Source organism: Squalius cephalus, assembly GCF_949319135.1.
Source record: "Squalius cephalus genome assembly, chromosome: 5".
NCBI lineage: Eukaryota > Metazoa > Chordata > Actinopteri > Cypriniformes > Leuciscidae > Squalius > Squalius cephalus.
Genome location: NC_137126.1, coordinates 34481981 through 34497330, shown reverse-complemented (window position 1 = coordinate 34497330; position 15350 = coordinate 34481981). Strand labels below are relative to the sequence as shown.

Genomic DNA, 15350 nt, shown 5'->3' with positions numbered 1-15350 from the left:
ATAGACTACATGCACAATATAGGAAACACAAAGGGGGGGGGGGGGGGGTGAGAATATATCTTAACAGTGCACTGACCTCAAAGCAGAACCCATCCAGAGGTTCAGAATTTAATTCCCTACCGTTTTGTCCACAGCGTCGGAATTATAAAACTGTGTGCCGTTTAAGAACAAGGCTAGCATTAGGTTGAGGGAAATGAAAAATGAAAACAAGCAGTTAAAATGAGCAGTTCTTAAAAAAAGTGATGTGACGTGTAGCCAAAGAGCAGTGGGCAGCCATTTTTGCTGCAGCGCCCAGGGAGCGATTGGGGGTTAGGTGCCTTGCTCAAGGGCAACTCAGTTGTGGCGGGAAACGAGAACGGTTCATTCACTCCCCCTACCTACATTTCCTGCCGGTAAAGAGACTTGAACCCGCGCTGACTCATGTCTGAAAATGTATACAATATTTCTTGAAAAAGTATGTTATAAAAAATTATATTCACACAACAGTGACACAGAGCAAAAGCGGAAAATGCATGAGCACCACTGAAGGGGAACTGCATAATTATAAATTTACTAGCTTATACGTTATTTTAAATATAAACACTCACAAATGGCCACATATTATAATGATAACCCAATAATTATTTTTTAATTTCGGTAGCAGCCAATAGAGTATATATATAAAAATACTGTATATCATAAAGATAGATAGTCCCCAGTTTTCTGTATTAACCAGCAACACTAAGCACTAATAATGGCCTCTATGGACCTGATGTGTCGTGCATCTCTAGTTTCTTGCATTTTCTGGTAGAAATGATATTTCCAGAGAGTGTGGGGGTGCATGCACATAGCCTACTAACTGCTTGCCAGGGGAAATGTGCTCATCTGTGCGTGAGGTCAGTCAGGCATGCATTAACCACTACTAAAATGCGAACAGAGCTGATGCATATTTAAGAAATGTGGCAAATCAGCTTATAAACACACATTACTATAATGCATTAACATTAACAGATGTTGAAGGAAGACAGAAATGCTAATCACACCACAACAAACACCACATTCATGCACAGCCTTATATGACTGACTGACCGTTTAAAAAAAGTTTGTAAATCATTTTCAACTGCACTATTTTTTCTTCATACATTTGAATGCTCGTTTACTCACATTCAATTGTGGTCTAATGTATAGAGAGTCAGACTGGTAACATGAAGGTTGTGGGTTCGATTCTCAATACTGGCATCAAATGACTGAGGTGCAAGGCATCTAACCCACAATTGCTCCCTGGGTGAATTCACTTCCTGAGTCTATATCCTCACCTAATGCATGGGCACATGTCAGACTTTATATTCACATCAGCAATTGGCAGGTGAACATGCAGTACCAGAACATTTCGAATGGCTCTCTGTTTGCCCGAACCTCAGTGAATGTGCTAACGTCCAGCACTGTTCTGGGATTGTGCTTTGCGTTGGGTGTACCAGGTAATCTAGCGGTGATGGTCATGCTCACCAAATTCATTTAGAGGACAGCTTCACCCCAAAACGAATGCTGAGTCTGGCTGTCTCGGATCTACGGAGTCTGATTTTTCTGCCTGTGTGGATCTATGCCCTTCTGAGTGGCTGGGTTTTTGGCAGAGGTCTATGTAAGTTATTTTCCTATGTAGTGTACTGGAGCCTCTACAGTAGTGTGCTTTCTGTCACCTTGTTGAGTGTGCAAAGGTACCTGCAAGTGCTGTATACTCAGTGATGGGCGAAGCTTGGAGGGAAGGGTCAAAAGGGGCTGATTTTTGGGATATGGATATCAAGTGGAGCTTTGTATTTTTGAAGATCTTTATGACCGAAGTGTTGAGCGGAAGAAGAACGGGCTTCTACACTGTGATTATAGGAATCTTCAAGAAAAAATAGCTGTCTTACTTGTCGAGACTCTTGTATATTGTGCCGCTCTTCAGCCCGTTGTGCTTCTAACTTCGACTTCACCAACGGATAAGTCAGTCAGCTTCCTTCAGCAGCCACAGGCTGACGAAACTAGCCGTCAGAATCGTAGTGGCCTTCCTCATATTCAGCATCCCCTGTATGATCAACAACATTGTTTTAATGGTGTCATGGAAATCGGAGGCCAGCCACAATGTTACCGGGGCTCTTTCTTTATCAACAGTTGCGTGAACCCCTTTCTTTACGCCTTTTCTGCTCGAGCGCTGCAATCCAGAAGTATTTATTCAGACCAGCCACAACAATATCAGAATGAAACTGAGTAAGCAGGAAATCTTTATTCATGTGTTACTAAATGTACATTTTTTATGTTATTCTCTGTCTAATATTCATGTTCGCTTGTGCAAAGGAAAGTGCATTATAAAAGTTTTCATAATATACCGTATATGCTTCCAGAACTTGTAACCTGAATAGTTTACAAAAATATAACAATTAACAACTAATAAAGTATTTCTGTAACAGGACTGTGGAAGCCAACCAAGAATATCTTCTGCTATTTGTCTTGGCTTTGTCTTTGAAAGTAAAGGTTTTAGTAAGCTTTCATCTGCCCTTGAAGAAATGTTCTAATGTTGAGGCTGACACTTGCTCTATACTGACAACCGCTTTTAAAGAGAAATAACTTTAGTTGAACAAGGAACACACATTTAAGGAACTTCAACCCCTCGACAAAGAGGATGAAGGATGCCAACAAAAACCTTTTTCCTTCTGATAATTTTTTTATCTGTTTTATTTTATTAATGACTAAATGAAAGCCTCTGTACTTTGTGGTTGTACAACAGTCTCCTAATAGTTTGTGATTTTCCCTTTTCTCCTCTGTGATTTATCTTTATCTGTGGGACCTCAACTTTCCCCACAAATGAATATTTAATAATTTCATAAAATTTAATCACACACATATACACACACACACACACGCACGCACACGCACACACACACACACACACACACACACACACTTGTGTTTTCACTAGGTGTGGTTGTGTATGCTGGTTTTCAAACACTTGAAAACAATAAAATACAATTTTCTATTTATCTCAAATGATATTGTTCTATTACTCGTTTCAGCATTGTACTTTTGCTCTATACTGTAAACAGAAAAGGTAATGCTATTTTTCTGCAAAGACATTATCCGGCAAGTTTACAGACATTTTCTTTAACCATAAAATACAATGCAATGTGTAAATAAAAATATGGCTTTCATAGCACAGTACATTGGGCTCTATTTTACTGATCTATAATTGCTATAGGCCTACGTAAATCTGTTAAATGCTAGATCAATAAATGTTTATTTAACTTTTATAGACCCCAGTAAAACATTATTTTCAAGTTGACATGACATGACTTAATATATTGATGTCCATTTAAAATGAAGAGACAATTTTATTAGTCTTTTATCAAGATAATATATTATAAAATCTATATAAAGACACAGTTTTTTACAGTTGTGATATGATTAATAAAACATGCCACGGGAGCTGCTGATCCAGTTCTGCTGTCATTGAGTCTGTCCTCTGCACTTCTATAACAGTCTGGTTCAGCTCATCTACCAACATCAGACCTCAGAAGACTATAGCGGATAGTCCAGATTGTTGAGTGAATCATTGGTACACCCCTCCCCACTATCCAAGCACTGTACTTATCCAGAGTGAGTAAAAGGGCTGGCAAAAATCACTCTGAACCCCTCACATTGGCCACTTTCTCTTTGAACTGTTGTTGTCCGGTCGGCGCTAGACAGCACTGAGCACCAGAACAGCCAGGCACACGAGACGTTTCTTTCCTCAGGCCGTCTTATGAACATTTAAATGCCCCCAATAAACATGTGCAACACAAAACACTATACTTATATTCATTCAGCACACCATACCTCTTATTTACAGTTTCTTGTATTTGGATATAACATATCTGTGCATACATTGTTGTCTACTTTGTATATTGTGTATTTTTTATTCACTTATTCTATTTTTATTATCTGTGTCTTGTCCTGTCATTCTGTCTTTACTGTGGAAGCTTCTGTCACCAAGACCAATTCCTTGTACTATGTGGCTCTTAAATGTAGGCACGCAAAAGTTCAGTATTTACAGTAAGAAGTTATAATTTTTTGATTCATTTAATGGTTGTGGAGATGTAGGCCAATATATTTTTTGGGTGTGGTCCATAATTACTAATTGGCGTATTTCTTGTGAATGTAAAGTCCAGACTTCACGAAACTTGGTACACATGAACAACAGGACAGTCTGAGAAAACATGCCAAATTTTGGGCTGTTGATCTCAAGGTGAACACATTAACAGTGTCTATGTAGTTTTTAAATATCTCGGATCTGTTTATTAATTGTATTAATTTTGAAGTGTGAGAGACCACTGATGAAAGATGTTTGGCCTGAGTTTATGGCAGGAAGCTCTGGGGTCGTAGTGGGTCAAGAAGAAATAGAAATGACTTTTGCGGGAGTCTCAAGGGTGTCTAGCAGGGCAATATACTATGAAACTCTAACAGTGCAACAGTGCAATAGAAATATAAATGTATTATACATTTTCTAACAATTTTCTTAAATATTTTCTTACAAATTTTCTTACAAAATGTCCTAATATATATATATATATATATATATATATATATATATATATATATATATATATATATATATATATATATATATATATATATATATATATATATATATATATATATATATAAATGATATATTATATACAAATAACTATTATATACAAATAACTATTATTTACAGATCCCAAAACAAGCAATGCTGCCAGACTCAAATATTGCTGCTTCAAGTCAAGGCTCCAGATGCTACCAGGATTTGCTGGCCCCACAAAACGCTATGGCCCATGTGGAAGGATGTAAACAGCACTTATTTCAGCCCGCCAGAGACAAAGCTGACTGAAGACAGAACAACAGGGTGGCCATGACAGGAGTTGTTTGCTGATGTTCTCCATGTCTTACTCCATCACCTGAAACAAAAACATAAATCAGTGTTATTTGTCTAAATGAATGCATTTTGAGGAAATTTGACTTAGCAACAAGTTTATAATTATATGACTGATGAGCAAACTAAAACAAAAACAACAAAATGGAAAAAAACCAACATTTAGCTAATCTTAGACTCAGTACCTTAAACCAGTCATGAAGATGCATCTTCTCCAGAACAAGTCTCTTCTGTGGTTGAGGGTGCAGACAAGCCCAAAAAGTCAAGAGAGATGTCTGATTATTAGCTTATATTTTACACCTGCTCTCTTTGAAACTATTGGTATTTTTTGTATGATTTAGAATTCAAATTGTCCTTCTTTGTTTACTGATGAAGATCTCACCTTGTGACAGACTAGGACTGGTCCAGATGTTGGCATAGATCATGAACAGGTCGTCGGCTGTGGGATAACCTCCGCACACCATTACGAACAGGACGGTCCCTATAGTGACCACACTGACGTCAGCTTTGCGTGGTACTTGCCGTTGTATTCTACATCTGGTGGAGAGTAACCTTCTTTGCCTAGAGGAAAGAGATGTTGACTGATGTTTAATACATTTCCACAGAATGTTGGCTATATATAGGATGAGTTTCTGTGAGCAAATTAACAAAGTGGTCCATAACACATACCATTGAAGACTTTGAAGGCTGATTTCTTTATGAGCGCACCACACCCGAAGTCAATCAATTTAACCTCCACGGTGTCCTGGTTCACCAGCAGGTTCTCCAGTTTGATGTCCCGATGGAAGACACCACATAACATGTTGTGCTGTCCCCCCTTCCTCCGCGGAGCTCCACAAAACTAAACATGTCAGTGCCAGGCAAGGGCCGCTCCATGACCATGATGCAGTGGTCTGTGTCGTCCTGCCAGTCCAGCATTTGAATTATCTGAGGCCCTTATTGGCAATCACTGTCAGGCCGATCTCCAAGGGGAGGCTTTTGGCATAACCAGGCTAAAAGAAACAAAATATGCAGTTAGATGGAGGTGGTTTGACTTGGACCATAAATCAAACAATTTGCCTTCTGAAAACTCATTTGTAGTCTGTGATGTTAACATGAATACAAGATGTTACAGAATAAATTGAAAACAGTGACTGAGAAGCAATAACATAGACAGCGCAGACTACTCACCACTTTGATATAAAGCATTTATCTGGCGTCTTCACTGAAAATTTCACAGCCACCTGATCAACAAAACAAAGAATTAACAAATTAGCATGTGCACCGAGATCATATCATACCAGTCTTGAACTGATATGCAAAGTTTTGTAAGCAATAAATTACATTACATTACATTTATTCATTTAGCAGACGCTTTTATCCAAAGCGACTTACAAATGAGAACAATAGAAGCAGTTAAACTAACAACAGGACAACAATAATGCAAGTGCTATGACTCTTCCCAGTTTAATCTAATGCAGTACTTTTTTTTTTTTTAAATAAATAGATATAGAATAGAAGAGAAAGTGTTAGTATTAATGGATCAAGTGCTGCCAAAAAAGATGTGTCTTCAGCCGTTTCTTGAAAATGGCTACGGACTCAGCAGGTCTGGTTGAGTTGGGCAGGTCATTCCACCAGGATGGATCAGGAACAGAACAGAAAAAGGTCAGAGAAAGAGATTTTGTGCCTCTTTGAGATGGCACCACAAGACGGGGCTCACTTGCAGAGTGAAAGCTTCTGGATGGCACATAAGTCTGAAGTAATGAGTTTAGGTAAAAGGGAGCAGAGCCATTGGTTGTTCTGTAGGCAAAAGTCAGTGACTTGAATTTGATGCGAGCGGCAACTGGCAACCAGTGCAATTTTTTGACGAGAGGAGTGACGTGTGCTCTCTTCGGCTCATTAAAGACCACTCTAGCTGCAGCATTTTGAATCAGTTGCAGAGGTTTGACAGTGCAAGCTGGAAGACCTGCCAGGAGAGCATTACAAAAGTCCAGTCTGGATAGAACAAGCGCTTGGACAAGGAGTTGTGTAGCATGTTCTGATAGGAAGGGCCTGATCCTCCTAATGTTGTATAAGGCAAATCTGCAGGACCGGGCAGTTCTAGCAATGTGGTCTGTAAAGTTCAACTGATCATCAATCACAACTCCAAGGTTCCTGGCTGACCTTGATGGAGGTATGGATGACGAACCTAGCTGAATGGAGAAGTGGTGTAGTGTTGGGTTGGCCGGGACCACAAGCAACTCTGTCTTTGCAAGGTTTAGTTGAAGGTGGTGGTCCTTCATCCAGCCAGAAATGTCTGTCAGGCAGGTTGAGATGCGAGCAGCAACCGTCGGATCATCAGGCTGGAATGAGAGGTTGAGTTGTGTGTCATCAACGTAGCAGTGATAGGAAAAGCCATGTTTCTGAATCACAGATCCTAGTGATGTCAGAAGTGAAGTGGTCCAAGCACTGAGCCCTGAGGCACCCCAGTAGCTAGATGTTGGGTCTTAGACACCTCAACTCACCCCTCCACGACACCCTGAAGAACCTACCTGAGAGGTGAGACTCATTGTAGTGCGGTTCCCGAGATGCCCTTCATTTTTAGGATTGAACTTTTTAGAACTGTGTCAAAGGCAGCAGACAGATCCAGCAGGATGAGAACTGAGGATTTAGAGGCTGCTCTTGCCAGTCTTAAAGGGATACTTCACCGATTAGCATTAAGCTTCGAATGACCGTGACTCCCTCCCTCATGTCCCCCTGAGACGAGAGATTTCTGTATTGTGTGTCTGGAAAAAAACCTCAGATGACGCAAAAATCGTCATTTTGCGTCATCGGAGGCTTTTTTGGCCAGATGCAAGAGACTACAGCCAGGAGTAGGAGCTAGTTCCGCATGTTTTCAGCCCGCCCATAGGGGGTGGGATCTCACGATAAAACGGCGTCTTTTTAGTTTTTCAGTCAACTAGTAGCCTAGTTGTATAATTTCTTTCGATACTGCCCTCTGTAACCGGTAGGCGTGGCTTGGGAGTGGCCTCGTAGGGCAGTGAAGCAAGTGCATTCTGTGAGTAGTGCATTCTGGGAGTTATCTTTCATCCACAATAGCCAAAAATACATTTTCTGGCTTTTCTCAGTCTAGAAGGCACTTCAACTTCTAAAATAATTTCATATTTCTACTACAAAAATGACCCAGTTTAAATACACATTCATCTTTCCAGCGGTGAAATATCCATTTAAGTGTTTGACACGTTAAAGCGAATGAGAAACAGCGCAGTAACTGATTTATGTTTTTATAGCTTTTTTTTTATAGCACAACAAACTGTGAAAAAGAACCGTCTTGGACAGTATATTGACATAAACACAACCAGTTAGGTCTTAAGTGAAGATAAACAATTGGAAGTTCTTAAAGTGACAGCAGCCTAATACTCACTGTTGTCTGTGTCCTTAATGTTAATCAAACATCAAAAGAAAAAGAGAAAACCACTAACTGCTCTTGAGTGGATATGGTTTGTAGCTTTAATTATCAATTTACATTTAATTAATTTCAATTGAAAGATTAAGGCTGTGATATTAATGCTGTCCACTAGAGGGAGCTACATGATCTTTTAAGACAAATCTTTTATATCAGTTTTCATCCCTTAGAATGGAAATAAATGTAAAGATCTAGTTCAATTGTATAAATATGGTGTACTCACAGTATAGTTTTATATAATTAGTGTAGCCTACATTCAGACAGAAGTATAAAAAATTATGTTCTGTAAATAGAGCTCTAGTTGTTGTTGTGCATGTGTTTTAAATGTTGTTTTAATTTATGACATTCTATTATTTACAATCGCAATCTGCTGGCTGTCTAAATTCTTCTGAAAAGCGCATAATGGCTTCCTGTGAGACAACACGCCTCGCTATTGGGGTCAACATGTAGGCAAAATAGGCTGCTGGTGGAAATTTTCAATTGCTTTTGGAGACAAAAAAGTGCTTCATTCTTTTTGTCCACTTTTAATCTGACGCCAAAGGACAAGCTGAGCCACTTTCTCCCTTATATGGCACTAGTTTCCGTCACGCGTTTTATCTGGATCAGAGAGAGAGAGAGAGAGAGAGAGAGAGAGAGAGAGAGAGAATGTTTGTAAGTGAGTGGCGCGCACGAGCACATTCTAGCGTACTGGCAGTTCACTCTCCACATTGCTGTACTAACTCAAACTCCGTTAACAAGACACCATAAACTTCACGTTGTGAAATTCAGCTGGACGTCGCGTTCCTAAACATGAGGAACAAACGGAACGTCTGACAGAGACCCTGAGCAGCAGTTTGAATCAAGGAGAAGAGAGGAGGCGATCGTATCCTCCACTCTGCGGATGATTTGTTTCCATTGAGCATTACTTTCCTCCATTTCAGATGTGACGAGTGGAATGAGCTGTTTTTACACACTGGTCGTTTCACTACAGCATGGGAACTGCCGTGTCCAAGAAGAATGTAAGGAATGATGCGATTTCTTCTGTTGCCGCAAAAGTTAGGTGAGTCTCTGCAGCATCACAGGCGCGCGAGCAACGCGTCTCATGGAGGAGGTGGATCATGTGCTTCTTCTCAAAACTATAACGTCTCATCACACCTCATATCGTAACACTTGTTTTCTTGTTTTTGACGACTGTAAAACACAGATACAATTGGTCAGAAATACATCAGTGACAGAGCTGTCACTACTTTGTTACTGGCGTGGTAACTTTGTATCAAAATATTACGTTTGACTAAAATTATTTTTCATGGCTTTTTTAATTAGAAACTATCGGAAATGTAGTTATTTACTTTTGAGCTGATGACATCAGTGTGACATTGTCATTTATTGTTATTATTTATAGCCTAAGACTTATTGTTGTTTTTGCTGTTGTTTAAGGATTGTTGCTGTAACGTTAATTTCGGGTGCCGATGATGCTAAACATATTAAAGCTCTTTTCAGAATCCATCAATTTACAGTAGCCTGGTGTTTATATATATATATATATATATTTTTTTTTATTCAAGATTGTATTATTATTATTATTATTTGTTTTTTATTTCCGATATTTTAAATATTTCAATACGGTTTTATTTAAATTGTCAGTTTGGTTTTTGTTTGCGTAACAGCGCAAATATAAGGCTGATGTTCCACCATGACACAGATCCGCCAGTCACTTCGTCATTCTCAATCACAGACGTCATGAAGTCAGGTGTGATTAGGCCTACCGTACTGAGACAAGCCTGAGATTTTTTTGTTCTAAATTGACCTGTTTGTCTCTTTTGCTTGTTACTTGGCTAGAATATTCATATAGTTTTGTGTAGTGCTTGGGCCCTTAGACTCAACCAACATCATTATGCACCTTTGAAAGTAAATTTATCAGTCACTTATTCATTTTACCCACTCAAATGACCATTAACAACCATATTCACCATAACTGTTTTCCCCAATCAGCTGTCACCAAACTTCTGACCTACCCTTGAGACTCATAACATCTGCATTACAGTGACAGTGTGATATTTTGCTGTATTCATCTTCCTCCTTTAATTCATCTGTTTAGTGGGGTGATGCTTGACAGTTTCAGAATTTTAATATCTCAGCCAAACAGCACTTCTGTATGCATTGTATGCATTGTAACAGAGAAACAGATTCTGGACGGGAGGGAAGAGTGATCATTTTCAGTGAGTGTCTTCCCTCTTTCTGCTGCTGCTGCAACCTTGTTAGAGTTTTCTAAGATGGATTATGGATGTGTAAGATGCATTTACAGACTGTTTGGATATTCTGTACACTGAACTGCACTATGCAGGCCTTAGGGGAGCTTGATGGCTACTTGACCACTGTATTTCTTGTGAGATGGATAGATGATAGATGACTTATGACTTTAGGAATCACACATTTTTTTCAGCTCTTTAAAATATCTCCCGCATCCAGTGACAGAGAATAAAAGAATCACGCTGAAATGACAGCCCAATGCCAATTAGAGTTATGCAGTGAATAGATCTATAAGCCTCCCCATAGTCTCACAGGCTGACATGTAAATGTCTAATTAGAGTTTGAGACCACCTGTAGTCGTACTGGAGGGAGGCCCAGATTATATGAAAACTCATATGTTTATATGTGTGTGACGATGCTTTGGGTTAGGCTGGGACACATGGTGGTTTCCTGTCTCGTCCTTTAATATCTGTCTCTCTAGAAAGACTGCCTTACATTGTTTTTGGTGAAACATTCAATGAAATGTGCAGCACAATCTGTGAAGGTCAGACTGATTGAATTAGGGACTTAAAGAAAATTCAGTCATTCTTTACTAACGTGGAGATTTTTTGGAATCTTGCTTGTTAGTTGTACCATCTGGAATAATGCGCAATATCTTCCTCTTTTTGTGGATAGGAGTAACAAAATCCTCCATTCTCCTCCTATTTTACTGACTACGTATGTAAAGTTGCGCACCAAAGCTTTCAGAACGACCCCTTTTTGCAGCTTAGTTCCAATAAATGGCCTTTTTGTACTGCAGATAGAGTTCTGAAAGGTCTCGAAAAATTGGAATGGATCAGCTGGGACATTTTGGTCGATTGCCATTTGGAACCTCAATGTTTGCTATGTGACTAATTTAGAAACCTGCTCATTAAGTGTTAATGAATTTCTAATGAAGAGATTTTAAAAGCTGCATGCCAATGGCAGATGTTTAGCATTTTCAGAGACGAATATGACTCAGTGTTTAGTTCACACTGCAAGCTTACATAAATTGTAGCTGTCAATGACAAAAACTCTTAGCTGGCAGTGAGGACAGTGTGAGATGAGGATATGAACAGTACACTAAGAAATTAAATGGGCAAAGAGAACACAAGATTTGTAGGTTCATTATAAGCAAACAAGGAGGACTAGAAAACAATGTGAGAGAAAGAGGTCATGTCACACATGGGTGTTCTGGATAATGCGTCTGAGGCACTCAAGAACAAATTGTACTTGCTTTTTGCTACAGTAAATTAGCGTAGATCACCAAAGCGGTCCGCTGAAGTCACCCAGGGCAAAAGCACTCATATCTGGCTCTGTGCGTGAACAGACGCATGAAAACAGCTCCAGTGTGTGCTATCTCAACTCTCCTTTTCCCATGCTGCCTTCATGCACTTATAGCCTCATGCATTCAATCTAAATGTCAATGTGTATTTGTGTCCACATTGGGCAGTTATTGTTTTTACATCTGCTTGTATCTTCATGTTGTTCTTCTGAATCACTAGTCATCCGCCTCTTCTCCTGGAGCACCACGGGGCTTTCGTCTAGCAGTCCTGGTTAAAGCTTCTGCTGGTTAAAACACTTCTCTCTGCATTCCCTCATTGCTTCCTCCCTTTCCCCCTTTACTGTCACATGACTGAAAACATGAGAGATGCTCCCAGATGAAAACACTACTACACCCTCAGACAAACTGACATGAGACGAAGGCTAGACTGTGTGCGAAAGAGAGAGGAGAAATATGTTTGTGAGTGATTTGGCCCTCTCTTACTGCTTCTCAATATTTATTATTCATAATTTAATTCTCTCCAACTGAGCAGCTTTTGTTGTTTTGAATCGGAGATTTTTGAATTAAAAAAGAACAGTAAACTATCCTCACACTAATAAGGTAATTGCTTGTGCCTCGCACTTAGGCAGAAGGTATTAATGTAGAACAGTCGGATTTCAAAGAGGCACAAATTAATCACAGAGTGGACAAGCTGGCAGTTTTGAGGTTCAACGGTTCAGCAATGAATGTGTGGGGTGAGGTATCACTTTCCCTGCCTCACTCCTTGAATCTTTAACAGGATAGATTATAATACAAGCCAATGGGGCCAGTGCTGGGGGCCTCTGACTGTCAGGGACCTCCAGCCAGGAGGCCCATGGTGGCCTGACACTTGGAAACAAGCCACTGCCAATGTAAAATTCATATAAATGAACTTTTGAATATGTGCCAGTTGAATGTGTATATATAATAAAATAAATGAAGAATTGAGGAAAGTTATCCTGGCTCATCCTTAGCACCTTGAGTTAATTTTGAACACCTTGCAGATATAATGTTGAATATTGGTTGTGGGGCATCCATTTTGCGGTGTATTTCACAGACAGCATGTTTATTCTCACAACTGCAGTTTTAGTTCTCATTTTTGCAATGCAATTTCTTGTTATTTAGACTCATTACATATCGACTATTGCCCAACGTAGCTGGACCATAATCCGTCCTTGTCTATTACAGGCATGTGTTCTCAGTTTGTCCTCTTCAACCCTCTTACAGGAATCGACTGATCATAGAGAGTTGGACTTTTTCCAGTGCACCAGTTGACTTGTGGGTCGGTGTCAAGAGAAATCAGATCTCTGTTAGGGCCACAAGCTGTCCCTTTGGCTCAAAGAACTCTTAATGGGTACTCCTATCACCTGATTATAATTCCTACAAAATCATGTTATGATATAATAACAACAATTAATGTCTGTTTACTTTTAGTGAGCTTGCCTTGCACACTTTCATAGCATAAAGATACACGATTAGTCCGATAGCTTAGTTTATACACTACATTCAAGATTATTAGGTTAAGTACAAATGCGTAATTATGTTAGTGTTAAACTTTTGTCTTTACTACCTTTCTTTCATCAAAAATATCTTCATTTGTGTTCCAAAGATGAACTAAGGTCTTAAAGGTTTGGAACGACATGAGAGTAATTAATGACAGAAATTACATTTTTGGGTGAACTAACCCTTTAATGTTGTTTGTGTGTACTACTGGACTTGGTAAAACTATTAACTAATAGTTGATGGAGACCTGATGTTGAGGCAAGACCTGATTTCTCATGACATTGGTTGTCAAAACCAAATTTTTATAAGCTGTAAATATACAAAGATTTGTAGGGAGAAAAATTTCCACTAGGCCAGCCCGTTTAAGCTTTGGATCCTGGCGTACTGCCCTCAGACACTCACTACACTTATCTATCGCACATTCACAGCAGTTTTACGGGATGCTTCCGCTCTGAGTTCTGCCTTCCAGTCTTTTTGAAAATGATTTGTGTCCTAGCGGGGAACTTTTTTTCCGAGCAGCCCTCTGCACTGTACTTCCTCGTCTTCCGTCAAACGTCCCATCCCATTTCTCCTGCTATCTGCCTGCACACACACCACTCCTCACCGACTAGAAGCTAAACGTGTTATTTTAGGACCATCATTCAGTACATTTCAAGTTAACCATGTCAGTACAATCATAACACAAACACTGTGGGTTTCGATGAGTCGGCATAGGTCCGCTGCTCTCTTTTAGTTCTAGTCCACCTCTGCCCTTAAGTGTTTTTTTGATTGGCCCATCACACTTTAAAACATTTAGCTTGTACCTACTCCAGGCACTGTGGAGTGAGACAGTGAGAAGAATGATGAGAAAGGGATTGGACAATTGCACTCTGCTTCACTCTTCCCATCTGTTAGAAGAGTTTGTTGAGTGAGGAGAGAGAGAGATGCACATGCTGGCTAGTGGCTAGTATTGAATTATTCAAACTGTCGTTACAGTAAAGCATGGCTACTCCAACAGCATTTCCCAGCATCTCTAGAGAGATGCAGAGACTGCACAATTTGCCCATAGCGTGCTGATTATGCTTGTTGAGGTGCTTGTCAGTTCACAGCGTTCATCTGTGTGCATTTGTGTAGCATGTACGTTTCTCAAAGTGCAGGGATGGAGGTGAGATTCAAAGGGTCTATTTATGCATGTTAGAATCTACATATTTATTGAGCTTGTGCAGCAGAAACATTTGTGTGGGAACTGGGAATGCATCATTAGTTGGGAACTAAATTAAAAACAAGGTGAGTGAAACGGGTTGGGTGCTATTTTTCAGTTGTGCTTGCTAGTTGGTGTACTCCCCCCAGCATATGCGAGCGATTAGGCTGCATTAGTAGTGTTCTCGCAGGGCCACACAGGAGGGGGGAATACTGTCTAAACCTTTCCAATGCTTAAAAGGTGGAGTGATGAATTTGATAATGGAATCTGGCAGCTCTTCGAATGTATTAATGATTTGTATAAATCATCTATGCTGATTCTAAGGGCCATCGGGAGTGCAAATGCATCCATTTATTTTTATTTTTTTCAATGGACTTCAGCATTGTGGAAGCCATTTTCAGAGGCCTAACCACACACACACACACACACACACACACACACACACACACACACAATGAAAACATTGCATAAAGGTTGGTTGAATGGTTAAATGAGAGAAAGATTTGAGTTCTTTGAATCCTTTTATTGCTGAGAACACATGGTTCTACTCATAAAGCTGTTTCCCTTTTCCTTCTTTATAACAAACTCATCTTTCCGACCTGAGGTCGCTTTAACCGAATATTTTTTTTTAGCAGTGAGGAAAATTAGAAAATTTGAGTTCATGCAAAATACTCAACAAGAGTTTAGTTCACTTCATTTTTTACATTGTTCATTCATATTATAATCTGAATTGTATTATGTAATCTATTGCATTGTTCATATTTGGCTGTTCAGGCACAAAGGTCTT

At 39.5% G+C, this 15350-nt stretch overlaps 1 protein-coding gene and 1 pseudogene across 5 annotated transcripts in view; both read left to right on the top strand.

Annotated features, from left to right (window-relative positions):
* The first annotated feature begins 1351 nt into the window (after positions 1-1351).
* On the top strand, positions 1352-2138 carry LOC307159138 (atypical chemokine receptor 2-like; annotated as a pseudogene). Its single transcript has one exon. The product of its transcript is annotated as an atypical chemokine receptor 2-like (transcript).
* Positions 2139-8971: 6833 nt separating this feature from the next.
* nsmfb (NMDA receptor synaptonuclear signaling and neuronal migration factor b) overlaps positions 8972-15350 on the top strand; it is a 33594-nt gene continuing 27215 nt past the window's right edge. For all 4 annotated transcript variants that reach the window (XM_079872066.1, XM_079872067.1, XM_079872065.1 and 1 more), the window contains exon 1: positions 8972-9369. In XM_079872066.1, the coding sequence (XP_079728192.1) occupies positions 9336-9369 (34 nt within the window). In that variant the 5' untranslated portion in view covers positions 8972-9335. The remainder of the gene's footprint in view (positions 9370-15350) is intronic.